At 40.3% G+C, this 18,455-nt stretch overlaps 1 protein-coding gene across 1 annotated transcript; it reads left to right on the plus strand.

Moving 5' to 3' along the window:
* Positions 1-9,135: 9,135 nt before the first annotated feature.
* On the plus strand, positions 9,136-15,071 carry g6pc1.2.S (glucose-6-phosphatase, catalytic subunit 1, gene 2 S homeolog). The gene is given in 5 exon segments (NM_001086134.1): positions 9,136-9,400; positions 10,359-10,468; positions 11,067-11,169; positions 12,568-12,683; positions 14,253-15,071. Coding segments are annotated over 5 exon segments (1,071 nt in total). The 5' UTR covers positions 9,136-9,170; the 3' UTR covers positions 14,765-15,071.
* Positions 15,072-18,455: the final 3,384 nt, after the last annotated feature.

An 18,455-nucleotide genomic window follows, 5' to 3' on the forward strand; every position in this document is an offset into this window, starting at 1 on the left:
TAGGAAATTGCCCAGTTTTAAAAAGGCAATGACCCTGAACTCCCAAAATGCTGAAGAGGTAGTTGCCTGGCTTACACAGCACACCCCATCCTCTACCGTTTCTAACTTTACCACAACATCCTCATCCTCCACTGCTATGGGCACCCCACGTAACACTTCCTCCACCACCGGCGCCCCTTCTTCACTGGAGTCAGAGGAGTTATTTTCACATGAGTTTCTTGAACTGAGTGATGCGCAACCATTATTGGCAGAAGAAGATGAAGGAGATGAGGACGTTACACCAGATTTAATTCTGGCAGAGAACACAACAGAGATGGACATAATGAGTGATGAGGAGGTCCCCGCTGCTGCTTCCTTCTGTGAGCTGTTAGAAGAAATTGATGCATCTGAGGAGAATGATGATGAGGAGATTGATGTTTTGTGGGTGCCCAGTAGAAGAGAGCAAGAGGAGGATAGTTCAGATGGAGAGACGGAGAGTCAGAGAGGCAGGAGGAGAATAAGACTTAGAAGAAGCAGGGAGGACAGCTCGCAGGGAACAGTAGGGCAACAACATGTATCGGCACCTGTGGTCAGCCGGCCAACGCACCCGCCATTGCCGCCAACGCCGCCAACTTCTACTGTTACCGCCAGATTGCCAGCTTCAAAAAGGTCAGCAGTGTGGGATTTTTTTAATGTGTGTGCCTCTGACAAAAGCGTTGTAATTTGCAATGAGTGCAGTCAGAAACTGAGTCTTGGGAAGCCCAACAGCCACATAGGTACAACTTCTATGCGAAGGCACATGAACGGCAAGCACAAAGCACTTTGGGAGCAACACCTCAAAGGCAACAGACAAACTAAAAGCCACCCTCCTTCTGGTCCAGCATCTTGCTGCTCTACCTCTGCTGTCCTTGACCCGTCTGAACCACCCTCCACTCCGCCTTCCACCTTGACCACCAGTTCCCATTCCCAGTCATCTGCCCCCAGCCAAGTTTCTGTGAGGGCCATGTTTGAGCGTAAGAAGCCAATGTCTGCGAGTCACCCCCTTGCCCGGCGTCTGACAGCTGGCTTGTCTGCACTCTTAGCCCGCCAGCTTTTACCATACCAGCTGGTGGACTCTGAGGCCTTCCGCAAATTTGTAGCAATTGGTACACCGCAGTGGAAGGTACCCAGCCGCAATTTTTTTTCAAAAAAGGGAATACCACACCTGTACCACCATGTGCAGAGCCAAGTCACCGCATCTCTGTCACTTAGTGTTGGGCCAAAGGTCCATATGACTACTGACGCATGGTCCTCCAAGCATGGTCAGGGCAGGTATGTCACCTACACTGCCCACTGGGTGAACTTGGTAATGGCTGGGAAGCAGGGAATGTGTGGCTCAACAACAACAGTGGAGTTGGTGTCACCGCCACGGATTGCACGCGGTCCTGCCACCACCTCTACTCCTCCTTCGCTCTCTACCTCGTCTTCTTCCTCCTCTGCTGCTGGGTCCTCCTCCTCCACACCTGTGCACCCCCAGCTCCCCCTAGGCTATTCGACGTGCCAGGTACGCCGTTGTCATGCTGTCTTGGGGATGACGTGCCTGGAAAGCAGAAACCATACCGGATCTGTACTCCTGTCATCTCTGCAGTCACAGGCCGATCGGTGGCGGACCCCACACCAACTGAAGATCGGAAAAGTGGTGTGTGACAACGGAAGCAATCTGTTGGCAGCACTGAGACTGGGCAATTTAACACATGTGCCCTGCATGGCACATGTTCTGAATTTAATAGTCCAACGTTTTGTCTCGAAGTACCCAGGATTCCAGGACGTTCTCAGGCAGTCCAGGAAGGTGTCGGCCCATTTCAGACGTTCTTACACAGCCATGGCACGCCTTGCTGACATTCAGCAGCGGTACAACATGCCAGTCAGGCGTTTAATTTGCGACAGCCAGACTCGCTGGAATTCAACGCTCCTCATGTTGGAACGTCTGCTGCAACAACAAAGAGCCGTCAATGAATACCTGTTTGAACTGGGTGGTAGGACTGGATCTGCAGAGCTGGGGATTTTTTTTCCCACGTTACTGGGTGCTTATGCGCGATGCCTGCAGGCTCATGCGCCCTTTTGAAGAGGTTACAAACATGGTCAGTCGCACCGAAGGCACCATCAGCGACCTAATACCCTTTGCTTTCTTCCTGGAGCGTGCCGTGCGACGAGTGACAGATGAGGCTGTAGACCAGCGTGACGAGGAGCAGGAAGCGCACGATTTCTGGTCGGAATCACCAGAACGAGCCCAGGCACCTGCTGCAACGCAGGGAGAGGTGTCAGAAGTGGAGTCAGAGGAGGAAGGTGGCTTTGTGGAGGAGGAGGACCAACAGGAGCAGGCTTCCCAGGGGGCTTGTGGTGACCTTTTGGGGACCCCTGGTCTTGTACGTGGCTGGGGGGAGGAGACCATGGATGATGTAGTCCTTGATAACGAGGAAGCGGAGATGGATACCTCTGCATCCAACCTTTTGAGAATGGGGTCTTTCATGCTGTCATGCCTGTTGAAGGACCCCCGTATCAAGAGGCTTAAGGAGAAGGACCTGTACTGGGTCGCAACGCTACTAGACCCTCGGTACAAGCATAAAGTGGCAGAAATGTTACCAACGTACCACAAGTCCGAAAGGATGCTGCATTTACAAACCAGCCTGCAAAACATGTTGTACAATGCTTTTAAGGGTGATGTCACTTCAGGAACTCATCAACATTCCAGGGGCAGAGGTGCCAGTAATCCTGCCATGAGCGCACCTGCAAGGACAAAGCACTTTGGCCACTCTGTAACGTCAGACATGCAAATGTTTTTCAGTCCAAGGCAGCGCCAGAACCCTTCTGGATCCACCCTCAAAGAACGCCTCGACCGGCAGGTAGCAGACTACCTGGCATTAACTGCAGATATCGACACTCTGAGGAGCGATGAACCCCTGGACTACTGGGTGCGCAGGCTTGATCTGTGGCCAGAGCTGTCACAATTTGCCATGAACCTCTTGTCTTGCCCCGCCTCAAGTGTCCTCTCAGAAAGAACCTTCAGTGCAGCAGGAGGGATTGTAACTGAGAAGAGAACTCGCCTAGGTCACAAAAGTGTGGATCACCTGACCTTTATTAAAATGAACGAGGCGTGGATCTCGGAGGGTTACTGCACGCCGGAAGACTTGTTCTGACTCCCCATGCAGCTGTCCTTCTCTGCACGCCTCATGACTCCACACACAGCTGTCCTTTAGCGTCCTCCTCCCTCCGCCACCGTTACAAACTAGGGTGCAAACCCTACTGGTTTCATTTGAATCCAGGTAAATCCTGAGTTTTTCTGGCCTCTGTGCTTCAGTGGCTGCAACCAAAAAAATTCATATTTTCAGCATTTATATGGCATATTTTTTCTGGCCTCTGTGCTTCAGTGGCTGCGACAAAAAAAAAAGAATATTTTCAGCATTTATATGGCATATTTTTTCTGGCCTCTGTGCTTCAGTGGCTGCGACAAAATTTTTTTATATTTTCAGCATTTATATGGCATATTTTTTCTGGCCTCTGTGCTTCAGTGGCTGCGACCAAAAAAATGACTATTTTCAGCATTTATATGGCATATTTTTTCTGGCCTCTGTGCTTCAGTGGCTGCGACAAAAAAAATGACTATTTTTAGCATTTATATGGCATATTTTTTCTGGCCTCTGTGCTTCAGTGGCTGCGACCAAAAAAAATTAATATTTTCAGCATTTATATGGCATATTTTTTCTGGCCTCTGTGCTTCAGTGGCTGCGACAAAAAAAATGACTATTTTTAGCATTTATATGGCATATTTTTTCTGGCCTCTGTGCTTCAGTGGCTGCGACCAAAAAAAATTCATATTTTCAGCATTTATATGCCATATTTTTTCTGGCCTCTGTGCTTCAGTGGCTGCGACAAAAAAAAATTATATTTTTAGCATTCATATGGCATATTTTTTCTGGCCTCTGTGCTTCAGTGGCTGCGACAAAAAAAAATTATATTTTTAGCATTCATATGGCATATTTTTTCTGGCCTCTGTGCTTCAGTGGCTGCGACAAAAAAAAATTATATTTTTAGCATTCATATGGCATATTTTTTCTGGCCTCTGTGCTTCAGTGGCTGCGACAAATTTTTTTTATATTTTTAGCATTCATATGGCATATTTTTTCTGGCCTCTGTGCTTCAGTGGCTGCGACAAAAAAAACATAATTTTTCAGGAAAGTACACATGCCTAATTTTTCAGGGTTCTGCAACAGTGGCAAAATCGCATCTTTTATGGTCACCGCAGGTGATCAATAAAGTAGACCAAAACTGGGCCCACACTGCAGAATCAGTGTTTTTTGGTTCACTTCACTGTACATTGAATTACCTCTGCCTGACCGTGCACGTGCGCACAAGCACGGTGACTGCTAAACACACCACTACAGAAATATTGCCACCAACAGGACGAACATCCTGGAGGTGACAAGCTCAACTAGTAATTAACAACTATTATTTGCTCACTTGACGGTATCATTCATTAAAGCTCTTTGCGTTTTTTTGCGTTGCAGTAAGCGCCATGTGAACAGGCTGTAACCTTTACACGACTTGATTGGCATGTAGACGCCGGACGTTTTAAAGCAGTTTATTACACAGGTTTAGAAATGTAGTGTGATTTCTGCCCTTTACAGCACAAAACGCAGAGCTGTGTCAACAATGTATTTTTCAGATACATTTTTGCCCTTGATCCCCCTCTGGCATGCCACTGTCCAGGTCGTTGCACCCTTTAAACAACTTTAAAATCATTTTTCTGGCCAGAAATGTCTTTTTTAGCTTTTAAAATTCGCCTTCCCATTGAAGTCTATGGGGTTCGCGACGTTCGCGAACCGTTCACATTTTTGACGCAAGTTCGCGAATATGTTCGCGAACTTTTTTCCCGACGTTCGCTACATCCCTAGCCCCTATGAGGACTTGCAGCCTACATGAGGCTCTGTTTGGCACTACACTTAGTTTTTCTGCAATTAAAACTTGGCACCCAAAACTAGAAATCAAGTTTTAATTGCATAAAAACTAAGTGTAGTGCCAAACAGAGCCTCCTGTAGGCTGCAAGTCCTCATAGGGGCTACCAAATAGCCATTCATAGCCCTTATTTGGCACCCAAGGGACTTTTTCATGCTTGTGTTGCTCCCCAACTCTTTTTACATTTGAATGTGGCTCACAGGTAAAAAGGTTGGAATTCAAAAATAAGCACCTGCTTTGAGGACCCTGAGAGCAACATCCAAGGGGTTGGAGAGCAACATGTTGCTCACGAGCTACTGGTTGGGGATCACTGATCTACGGTATATGGCATGATTCCCCTTGGATGAAACACCTTGTATAGATTCAATTGTTCTTTACTGTGTGACATTAGCAAACATATATACATTGTTTTCAGTGGCATCCTCCAAGTTCTTAATAAACAGATTCAATAAAAGTAAACCCAAAACAGAACCTAGTGGCTCACCACATAAAACCCTAGTTCAGTTAGGATATATAATTGCCACTTTGGATGCACAGTGGCTATGATCAGGATGGTGGCACTGTTGTGTTGAGTACTGGTGTCTTGAGTTTAAGTTCACCTTTGACTCTACCTGTAAGGAGATGTATGTTCTCCATGGGTTTCCTCTGGTATTTGAGTGTATGAGTGTATTGTGTGAAAGAGAACTTAGATTGAAAGCTACACTGGGCCAGGAAGTGAGTAAGAGTCACTATGGCACTATGACTATAGCAGTATTTTCTTTTCACAATCGTATATGTTTAACATGACATTCAGGACGTACTATATGTTACCCACCCGCAGTTTGTTAGGGCTATACCTTGCATACTCCACATTGTGAAAATGAAATGAATTACTATATATCTTAGTTTGGATTGTATGTACTGTTTGATTATTACAGAAAAAAGGGAAATCATTTATAAAAAAATGTATTATTTGGATACAATAGAGTCTATGGGAGAACACCTTTCCATAATTCTGAGTTTTCTGGATAATGGGTTTCCAGATAATGTGTTCTATTACGTTAATAGCTAGAGAGGAAAGAAACATTTACGTAGTTTCAATTTGTCAGAGGCTTGTACAGCACATAACATAGGCAGTGAGTTATATTTAGCACAATGTCAGACAATTTATACACTATTTATAGTTTTTTGTGGGTCTGTTCATACATACACATCCTGTTTTTAAATTGGAAGCATATACCAACACCAAGGAACATTCAATTGATTTTTCTCCACAGGAAAAGTGATTGCCCACCTGGATTGTATTTATTACTGATTTTAGAATTATTTATTCATAATTTATTCACTGTGTTTTGTGGCCGGCCAGTGTTTTTGTGATTTCTAAAAAAAATTGTACTTTTAATATATTGGTTTTACAGTCCACCTTCTAGGACCTTGGGGATTGAAGGTGTGCAGTCTCTACCAATATAATACCCTTCCCCTATCCGACACAGGAATTTCTTTGTAAATGGAAAAACATGCCATAAATAACAGAAATCTACAACATAATATTCTTCATTAATCATTACACTGTGCATTGTAATTGTGCGTAGCACACTTTTTAAGGCCTGCTTGACAGTGTACTTTTTTGGCACAATAATATCAGCTTTTTCACTAAGAAGTTCTATTACATGCACTGCGCATTGGCATAATGTATAAAATTCCACATTTTTCTTCCACTGCTGGTTGAGACTACTAAAAAAATTACAGGTTCACAAGAGCGATATTAAAATTCTTGAGCAAAGGACTCATTTTCTGAAAGGCAAATATTAAATTTTCCCCTTTGATTCTGATTCAGATTTTTTCATTGATGTCTAGTACTACTTTTTGTTAATGTGGAATGTATCTTTTTTCAAAATGAAGCTTGTGGGGTGGGGTGCATCATTTAGATTTTGCCATGTAATTTGGTGCTGGCTTCTGGTATGACGTCAAGTTGTAAGTTGATCTTCTTCATCTTCTAATTCACCGTGAACTCGCCAACATGTAAAATTGGCAGTTTTTAAACATGTCTATACATGCTCAGCCAGTTGGGCAGTATGTTCAACTTCAGCTAAACTGTCCAACCAAATCATGGAATGTATAACCAACTTTATCATGCTCCCCATAGACGCGACGATTCTTCTTGCCGAACGACCGATTTCAGGGAAGCCCGACCAATCCTTCGAAATTATCGTGCGGTTAGTGGTATTCGAACGATCGTACATCTTACGATTTTTCGGCCGACATCTGTCGGGAAATTGATCGGCCAGGTCAAAAAATCTTTGTCGGTCCCAGTGCAATCTCTCTATGTTTGCAGGGCCAAGCAGGCAGCTCCCCTTTGTTTTCCTGCCAAATTGGTCTTTTTAGTTGATGGTAGATTCGTACGATCGTACGATCGTTCTGAGAAGATCGTGGTCTCACGATCAGGATCTGATCTTTTAAAAATCTCAACATCTATGGCCAGCTTTACAGTGTGTCTGCTTATGTGGTGATTACAAGATTTGTCCAGACCACTAAGGGTAAAGTGCCTACATGCTCACTTGCATGCAGCATCTCCCCTATATGATTTGTCCAGACCACCAAAGGTTAAAGTGTCTACATGCTTACCTGCATGCAGCATCTCCACTTTGGCCCAGACAGTTTATTCTGGTGGCTGTAAAATAGGGATGTGAAGGATACAACTGACAGACTTCTTCCAAAGAACTAGAAAAGACTGTATCTGACAGCAATTATCTGCCACATCCTTTTAACCCTTATCAAAGACAGCCTTAAGTGAGGTCAAACCCACCCCCACAACAGAACAACAGTCCTCTTGACATTTTGAGTTTTGAATCCACTACAACTATTAATCAAGGTTTAGATAAAATTGAAGAAGAACCAAAGCTAACACACAGTTGTTGAAGATATATATATATATATATATATATATATATATATATATATATATATATATATATAATACACAAAAGCCGTGAATATCCTGTAAATTATATCCTTATACACGGTAAGTTCTGATGTCATCAGTTATAAACGGTGAGTTCTGATGTCATTTCTGTCACATGACTCACTGAAACTTGTGTATTATAAAAAATAAAGTACACCCAGTTGCAAAATATGAGGATATTAGAAGTTACCTTGGAGTTCCATGACCTGTATAAAAACACTCGGCCTTCAGCCAAGTGTTTTTATATGGTCATGAAACTCCTTGGTAACTTATAATATCCTTATAATTTACAAGAAAGGGTACTTTATTCACTATATATACTGTATATTTGTGTGTATCTGTATATTATTATTTCAGAAATGAGACGAAACCTTTTATTATGTTTAGAAATTATTTTATGTCCAAGAGAAGAAGCATTAAATTTTATTTTCAGTATGGTTCCCCTTTAACAGAATCAGACAAATTCGATCTGCCTATACGTGTGAAGGCCAATCCTATCCTAACGCTAAAGTTCATCATGGTGTTACTAACATACATGGGGACTCAGGCACAAAGAATGAGTTTACCTAATATATTACAAAATGTTAACCCTAGCCAAAATATGAACCTTCAGCTGCTTCTCAACTACCCTATGACACAGTAGTTTGGAAGTAGCAGTTACATTTCAGCTGTAGGAATGCAGGAAGATGGTTGAACCATAGTTGAATCACTCAATTCAAATGAAATTGTCAATGGTATTTGTAGCAATACATGTTACTTTTCGTAGCCTTTGTTTTCGTGCTATTTTCAGGAGGTGTAGGTGACCTAAAGTACTTGCAGCAAATGAGGAATAAAAGAAAACAGATAAAAAATAAAAATGTGGTTTTCCTTTTGCGACATGAGTCATTGGTTTCTTATCTAAATGTGGCCTACAATGTTGACTCAGGTCAGCAGAGGTTGTTCAAAGACTAGAACGCCATCTAAACAGAATTCGGGAAACAAGCTTATGTTTGTTCACAAAGCAACAACATGCTAATCATTGATGGTATTTAATCAATAAATGGCAAAGAAGTGTGTTTGGAACCTAAAACAAAAACACATATTGGAACTCTCCTATGATGTAACTTTTTTGTTTGATCAGTCTTACCAGTTTTTGTTTGTAGAGGGTGTGGAAAAGCTCCCTTTAAAATTCTTTATAAAGAACAAACCCTGAGATTTCTCATTATTTAACACCAAAACCTCCACATTTCTGACCACTGCTAGAGTTAACTGATCCATAATGGAGATGGGAATGGATAATCTTCATAGCACTGGGGTCTACATTGTAAAGTATCTCCAGGAAAACTTCATAAAGTCACAAGACTGGTTTGTTTTTGTCTCTTTTGCTGCTGATCTTAAAAACACCTTCTTAATATTATTTCCAATCTGGTTCCACTTAAGCGAGTCGGTGGGTGTCAAGCTTGTCTGGGTGGCTGTTATAGGGGATTGGCTCAACCTTGTCTTCAAGTGGTAAGTAATCAAAAAATCTGTAGGTTTGACAACATACTGCGTTATTATTTATTTCATGTTATACTATTGTGTCACAGATTTATAAAGAGAACCAAAATATACTCAAACTTCAGCAACTGTTTCTTTTTCGTAATGCCCATGGTGTCCCAAAAGGTTCCAAGGCCAGAGTGTAATTGAAAACCATACACCCCTTTTGAAATGCTACTCCCTTTCTAAAGCAACATTAACTGAGAACTTTGGGATTGTCATAATAATGGATTGGGAAGGAGATGGCCAAGTTATAGAGGGTTAATAGATATGAATTTGTATGTTTAGAAGAGTAGATGCCACATTAACTGAGGACTCATGCCAGGTTTATAGCTGGAATATTGCATTATTAATATACAGTACGTTATAATATTCTATTACAGTTTTCTATATATTTCACTAAAGATGAATGTTTTTTTATTTTTGAATGACCGAGACAATTGTTTCAGTTGGCAGAAACACCAGCAGATTTACAGTATGTAGGGTTTTCAGAATAGCAGATCTTCTGCACATGAAAGACCTAATTTAGGTATGGAAGAGAGAAACAAAGGTTTCTAAAAAATGAGATTCATTAAAGGTTCTTGCATCAAAAGGAACTTCTTGAACTTCTAGATAGTTGTGCTTCATGCTGCTCAGTTCATCTTGCTCCTTGTTAATTGCATGCAGTGTGCAGGCTTAATTTTTAATGCTGAGCGCTGGAAGTAATGAAATCCAAACACCTCTCTGCTCCCTTCATCTTCTCCCTTTCCCTCTGTGGTTTCCTTTCTCTCTGTCTACCTACTACCTAATTTAGCTTCAATGTCTGCCTTGCTAATTGTGCTGTTTGGTTGGGATTCTAAACCTAAAAATTACTTTCTGACACGCATCATCAATTATGCATTACGAATATGCATACTTAATGTCACTGATTACTCTAATCTGTTTCAATTAGGATCCTTTTTGGACAGAGGCCATACTGGTGGGTACATGAAACAACCTTCTTCGTTAATTCCTCTGCTCCTACCATCCTCCAGTTCCCTGTGACATGTGAGACTGGGCCAGGTGAGATTTGTTCCCATGCAGTAAGTTTTTTTTTAAGGTAAAGGATGGTGTGGTTATCTTTTCTGAGAATTTTTGAGAATTCGTACCCATAACATGTTTAATGACATTTGTTTTTCAAATATATCTCCATCATAGTAAAAATGTTCCGAGAAAAATTGTCACTTTAGTAAATCTGAATAATCATCATATTTAGACTAATGTCAAATGTAGGGATTAGTAACCACCTACCTATAGCTGCATACGTTTCTAGGATTCCTATTGGAATGCTGAAGACTACAAGTCCCACCAAAACCAATTATTCCTCTTACTAGTTGGCTATAAATATCATCTGCTAATCACCGTTGTGATATAAGCCTTAAACTGCCAATGTGAGTCCTTTAGACCAGTTATCTGCTTATCTGCCTGTGTATGAAAGCATCTAAGAGGCCCATCTGACCAATGTCTGACAAAAAATCAATATTTGATTTTCTCATCAGATGAAGGACCACATTGGCTAGTTCATGCAATCCTTACTCCATTGGCACCAGGCCCTAGGGCCAATGATCAGATTATGCCAGATTGTATTAGTCTCTCTTAAATGAAACTTTATTTTACACAGGAAGCCCCTCAGGACATGCAATGGGTTCTTCTGCTGTATACTATGTAATGGCTCATGCTGTGCTTTCTGCTCTTCTTGAGAACAAGACTACTTTCAGGAGCCGGTGAGTGACATGATATTATGAAACATCTTGGATCAGTATCTTTAAATGCTTTCCTTATATTCATGGACAAGGGTCATTGCAGGTCAATGACTAAAACATAATAGGAGTTCTCACTCAAAAGCATTTTCAGACCAGCCAATAGACGTTTGACAAGACCCCTTCCAGATATCAGTTGAGCCGTCAGTTTGCCTCATACATTGTCCAATAATATATCCATTAAATGGTCAGATATAGACAGAAATATAGTTCTGGTGAGGTGCAAATTAAAACTTGTGCATAAAACAATACTCCATTCTTGTAAAACTTTAACTGAAGTAAAAACAGGAAGCTTGCACTATGCCTTTCCTTATATAACACTGTTTCTTTTCGTTACAAAACAAGCCAGCAAGAATAATAGATATAATCTAGCATCCAAACTATCATGTGACAGGAAGCCAAAATATACAAAAGTCATATTATTCAAAGCTATTTATTTTTCATTCATCTGACCCTTGCAATAATTAAATTTTAATATAGAACATGAAAGCAAAATGTGACTTCTTTCACAAAGTTTCTACTGGTTTACATTCAGTAGGGTTAGATGCTGGGCAGATTCCAGCTACATGCTGCTAACCTTTCCTGGCTTCAAATGCATAGGTGGAGCTTAGGGGCAGCCACCAACAGTTCCAGTCATTTGGAATAAAAACAAATAATTTCCAAATCAGCCCAAACTACAATCAAACTAATGATTTACACGTAGATTGAATTATGCTTAGATGCTGTAAGGAACTATAGGATTTAATTTCTAACAGGTCAGGAAATCCATGATAATATAACTTATGCCCTTTGTAAGGGAAGCACACTCTATTGGTCCATGGGTGCTATGACATGTTCCTGTTCATAATTAATATAATGGGAGGAGGCACATTGCTGCTGGAGAACTTGAAGCAGAAGGCCCCAGTAAATAAACTGTGTCCTACAGGAACCAAGCCCTTAGTGAGGGGTTGGTTCCCGTGGGCAGCAGGGACCCTGTGAACAAGGTACTAGATAGTGACATTAAAGATCAGTTTATAGTGCACATCACAGGTGTAAGATAGTCAGGACTATTTAGCGTAAGCAGCACTCAGATTGATAGACGAGTTATCTTTCCAAGGCTGTATAATTTAATAGCTTCATAGTGAAATAATAATCCAATCCTCATTGTATGATACCATTTGGTGATTTATGTGACTATGCATAAGGCAGGACTGGATCATTATTTCTCTTATTATACAAGTCAGTTGACATCTTTGCTCTCTGTCAGTGTGAAACTGTGGTCTTCTAATGAAACCAGCCCCACTGAACATCCACATAGGTATAAAGAACTTACACAATTAAATATTTCCAAACTATTTTACATTTTCTCTTGAATTTTTTCAGTTTTGAGCGTTGCGCTTTGTGGCTGTTTTTCTGGAGTGTGCAGGTTAACGTCTGTCTGTCTCGCGTATTTGTGGCAGCGCATTTCCCGCATCAAGTTATTGCTGGTGTATTTTCAGGTAAGCAAACAAAACGAATTCCTAGTGTGCATCAAAGAGTTGTTTGGAATGACTTCTTGCATATAAAATTGAATGTGATAGCACTCATGGCCATTTAGAATTCCCATTCATTGACTTACATCAAAGAATTCCACAAGTTTGATACAACTTGAAGCTCCTTTTAAATCTTCTGCTCCTATGTAGCAAGGTACTTGCCTCTAATCACTAAACAAACCCCTTCCTTTTCTCCACCATCTGCCTCCAATGTTAATGTTAAATATAAAGGTATGCACCTTTTCGCCAGAATGCTCCGGACCAGGGGTTTTCCAGATACGAGGTCTTTCAGTAGTTTGGATCCCAATACCTTAAAGGTGGCTATACACAATTAAATCTGCTCGTTTGACGAAGTTGTCAAACAAGCAGATCTTTCCCCAATATGCCCACCAACAACAAGGCGATATCAGGTTAACCCGAACATCTGGTCCTAGGGCCAATGATTTGGTTAACAACGAAGAGAATGGGCGCAGATGGGTCGTAGGACCTTATCAACTAACTGATTTCCGGCCTTAATCACCAGGAAAATACAACCTCCCTGATCAATATCTTTGTCAGATGTCGATCTGGGAGACCTGTCAGAAGCCCCCATATACTGGCAGATAAGCTGCCAAATCAGTATGTATGGGCACCTTTAGTCTACTAAAAATAATTTAAATAGTAAACCGAATAGGATTGTTTTGCCTTAAAGGAAAACAATACCCACGGAACAATGTAGGTCTCTATAAAAAGATATTGCATAAAATAGCTCATATGTAAAACCATGATTCATGTAAATAAACCTTTTCATAATAATATAATTTTTTTGTAGTATGTCCCATTGGGTAATCATAAATAGAAAATTGCCGTTTTTATCATATCATATGATTCACAGTGCACATGTTAGGTCACATGAGCCAATTAAAAGACAGAGTTCTGTCTTTTGCTTTCACACTTCTTCCTGTTACAGTTAGAGTTGCAGTATTTCTGGTCAGGTGATCTCTGAGGCAGCACAGAGACTATCACCAAAATGGTGGTTCAAGGCAAGAGATGTAAAATGGCAATATTTACTTAAATATATATACCAGTTTGGTAAGATTCTTTAATATGCCACTTAATATGATATATTTAATCTGTTGCCTAAATATTTAATTTAGGGGTAAAGTTTTAAATAAAGATTCATAATATCTTAGTTGGGATCAAATACAAGGCACTGTTTTATTATTATAGAGAAAAAGTAAATAAATTAATAATTAATTAATTAATTAATTAATTAATTATTAGATTTCTCATTTTTTATTAATTATAGAATTAGTTGATTGAAATAGAGTCTGTGGGAGAAGGCCGTCCCCTAATTTCAACCTTTCTGGTTGAAATTAGGGGACGGCCTATCTGTACAGTAGATATATAGTAAACCGACAAATGCCTAAGCAACCATACCGTGTATGTGTACTTTTTAAGCCAGATGATTGAGCCTTGGTTAAAATGATTGTACTCTACCTCTTGAATTGGTTCTTCTTCAAAATTAATGTCTTTTACTTTTAATTTTTTTTTCAGGCATGCTGGTTGCTGAAATATTCAACCATGTCCAATGTATCTATAAGACCAGTTTCAAAAGATACATATATGCTACACTTTTTCTCTTTTTCTTTGCCCTGGGATTCTTTTTACTCCTAAAGGTTTTTGGAGTAGACCTTTTATGGACACTGGAGAAGGCCAAGAGATGGTGTGCTCGGCCAGAGTGGATCCACATTGATACTACTCCATTTGCTGGCCTCCTTAGAAACTTGGGTGTCTTTTTTGGTCTTGGGCTGGCACTTAACACTCAAATGTACAGGGACAGCTGTAGAAGAAAGAAGGGTGCACAGTTCACCTTCCGTCTTTGCTGCATTATGATTTCTCTGCTGGTTCTCCATCTCTTTGACTCATTGGAACTTCCCGCTGACAATGAGATTCTCTTCTACTTTCTGTCCTTCTGCAGGAGTGTTACTGTTTCCCTCGCTGTTGTGGCAGTTGTCCCTTACTGCATATCCCATGCTCTCCAGTGGCAAAAAAAGAAATTCACATGATCTGAATTCATATGGATGCCTGATCAACATTGGTCATCAGCAAATATTATAGGTAGTTATTGTTTTTTTGTGATTGTTACATATTTGTGAAATACTGATGGAAACATTCGATTAGAATATTCAAAGATTTAAAAAATTCAGGACTATGTTGGTATAATTTGTATCTCTGCTGCTTTAATGTGGAGAAAGTGGAATGGTAAATATCTGAGTTGACAGATTGTGCTACATTCAGAACAAAACATTTAGGGGCCAACAAAAAATGGCCTCTAAAATATGGGAGAAAAAAATAAAATAATAAATAAAAAAATAAAATAAATATATATATATATATATATATATATATATATATATATATATATATATATATATATATATATATATATATATATATATACAGTATATATATATGTTTTACATAAAGAAAATAATTTGTTTGTGAGAATGGTAGATCTAAAACATCACATGGGAATCTGGTTCATTTTAAGGGTAGGGCATATGCTTGGGACCCCTTGGTGAGACAACCTAATTTCCCCAGCAACCCAATGATGCCAAAGACTGCTGAGTGGATGCTGGGGGTTGTAGTATAACAAAGCTTGGGTTTCTGTAGTTTAGCCATCCCTGATTTGTGAAGCCCACCACCAAAGGCCCAGCTTTCCTGCATTGCCAGGGCCCCTTCTGCTGTAATTAAGACCCTGGTAGTGATAAAACATGGAACACCAGTTAATCTGCTAGGACAGGGCTGTCCAACTGCACCCCGCTTGTGTGCCCCCCACATGAAAGTCTGCCTGTTGTGTCTGCTTACCTTGTGTAAGATTTAAAAGGTATCAGTACAGTATCAGTTTAAGTAGCCTTTGTTTCACTTAACAGGCTGGTTAGCACCTCTTTGTCAGCTCCCACAAGGCCCCTATTGTGTTTATAATCCTTTAATATGAAGTCCTAGCAGTGGCATGACATGGATGGATTTACTGTGGGCATGGCCATCTGAAAAGGCATGTACATGGTATTTTCTATAGTTGGGACAATATCCTAAGGTTTCTCATAGACAGGTATTTGCCAATATGGGTATTTGCCTTTACTAATCTCAATAGTGCTGAAAAAATTGGGAGCATATAGGGGTGGATTCAAGGGTAAATGTAGAGCTCTGCTCCATTTCAGAGTTAGGGGTCTATTTATCAAGCCTCAAATTTTTCTGGTTGAGGTTTAAAGGACAAAAAAAATCAGAATTTTAAGATTAAAAAAAAAACAACCTTGAATTTTTCCAGCTTTATTATGCTCCTAACTACTAAAGATCCAAATCTGAAAATACTCCAGCTAAAACCTGTTGAAGTCATGTAGAAGTCAATGGCAGATGATCCCTTTAACAATTGGAACATGTTTTTTACCTTCAGGATTTTCAATAGTTTTAGGCTGTTTGCACTAGTCTTTGTTTGATAAGAGTTTTTCAGGCAACAACTCAATAATTCGGAGTTGTCAAAGCTATAATTCGGAAAAGTTGCATGATTCGAATTCATGCTTGATTTTGTAGCAACTTTTTCTTGCACTAATTTTATAGAGGATACTGATACTGGTTATTTAACGCCATTTGAGTTCGGAAATTTGGTCGAATTTTCTTAATAAACTGAGAAAAGTCAAGTTTTAGTAAATATGCCCTTAAGTGTACTGATAGATACAGTCACACCAGTACAATTCACTTGTATTTTTAATTGTATGGAAAAGTTTTTGGGCACACATTTGGAAATTGGTGTTGCATGGGTCTAGAGGGATTTTTTTTCCATTTCTGGCCCCAATTTCCCATTAGCTCTTGTCCATGATCTTGTGGACTCCTTCCCCTATCATGATGTAAGTGATCAGATGAGAGTCTTGTTTAGACAATGTATAAACCATTTCCAATTTATGTGCAATTCTATTATGGTTTTTAAAGATGTGTATGTGTGTTGTTTTTTTTGTGTAATAAAAGTTTTATTGCCATAAATGTAGTGGACAAATGTATTTCTTCTCATTTTAGTTCTTACCTTAATGAACCCTGCATTATCCCTCTAAATGCCTCAAACCTGTGGGTTAAGGGACTGAAGTGTCACAGATTGTATAAATGGATGGTACTGCAATTACCTTATAATTACCCTATAATGTTTGATGTGTTTTATTCACAAAATTGGCAATGCAGTGCACCACAATCTGCATGCATTTGCATGCACAGTCCATAAAACTGGGCAATTTGTGATAGGGAAAGACTGCCCTGTGTCAGCAGATTTTTAACCCCAATATGTACCAATATTTAATAAGACAGCCAGCGCCGTTCCGCACCTTAATGCCACCTGAGGCGGCCTTCCGTTGCCGCCTGACCCCTCCTCACGGCACTCGTATTTTATGTGCAGGAGGGGGTCGGGGCACTGCACGACGCTAGTGCAGAGAGCGCAATTGCGCTCTCTGCACTAGAAGAGCCGAATTTCCGGGTTGAAAACCAGAAATTCGGCTCTTAGTTACCAGGAGCGGCATTTTTGATCAACTCACCTCATTGGTGGAGCGCCCCTGAAGACAGCTGGGCCATACCCAACCCTTACCCAATAATTTGTCTACCAGGTCAACCACATGCCAAGACCTTCAGTCTTGCTAGAGCTCATTATCCCAGTTACAGATCAACAAACTACATTACATACTACATCATTCTACTTTAGAAACATCTCCATCTTTCTATTTCTTGTGGTGTGAATGTTTTTGTGTAATAAACATTAATGGAAATTTCTCTTGTGTTTTAAATTTCTTTCTGAAGCTGGCCACCAGCGCTACATGTGGAGACCTTCTGGAAGGCAATTGCAACAAACCATTATGCAATAGTGTTGCATTACTGTCAGTCTCCTAGGAAATCTACTTGGTTTATGCCTCCCAGCTTGAACCAGCCCTCTTCTTAACCCCAAAGTAAGGATTGGAGAAGTTACTGAGTACAATGTGTAGCTACTTTTAGACCATCTATTACTCAATGAGATGGCACATTTACTGTACTTATTAATGCAACATAGATAAATATTAATGAAATAAATCAGTTTTAACTTCACAGCTTTCTTCGTTGGTGAGAGTTCTATGTGCAATAACCTGTGTTTGGGTTATCTAGTTAATGCATGGTATTGCCAGGCTTTTATTACACATCCTGTTCAGTACTCCCTGGAGCTCATTAAAGAATACAGTGCAATGTGCAAAGAACAAAAAAGGACACAAAATTGACTGCACATTGACACTATGAAAAATCCTGGTGCCACACAGTCTGCATAGTAGAGGTCTATGCAGACCCATGGGAAATGACTACTTTTAGGGGAAAATTTAAGCTCACCACAGAAAAACCCACTCACTTTTTATTTATTCCTATGGGATTTTATCAACCAACTTTTACCCATTGATAAATCTGCTTCTTAAAGCCTATATGCATTCCTCACCAGATGGCAGTTTTAAGCCTGTCCAATTAATATCTGGATGATGTCAGGCAGGTAAGCTATCAGTTTGTCCCTGTTCAAAATGAGTGATGTTGATCCACTGTCACACTTATTTGTGTACTCGGTTATGCACAGTGGTGGCCCACACACAGAAATACCCCATTGCCAGGTCAAGCCTAGACAACCCAGTGGTCCACCTCACTACCATCCTCACCCTGCGTGCATGCTCACAGGAGCAAGTGCTTACATGCATGCTGATGTGGTGG

The sequence above is a fragment of the Xenopus laevis genome, chromosome 9_10S (genome assembly GCF_017654675.1).
Source record: "Xenopus laevis strain J_2021 chromosome 9_10S, Xenopus_laevis_v10.1, whole genome shotgun sequence".
Taxonomy (NCBI): domain Eukaryota; kingdom Metazoa; phylum Chordata; class Amphibia; order Anura; family Pipidae; genus Xenopus; species Xenopus laevis.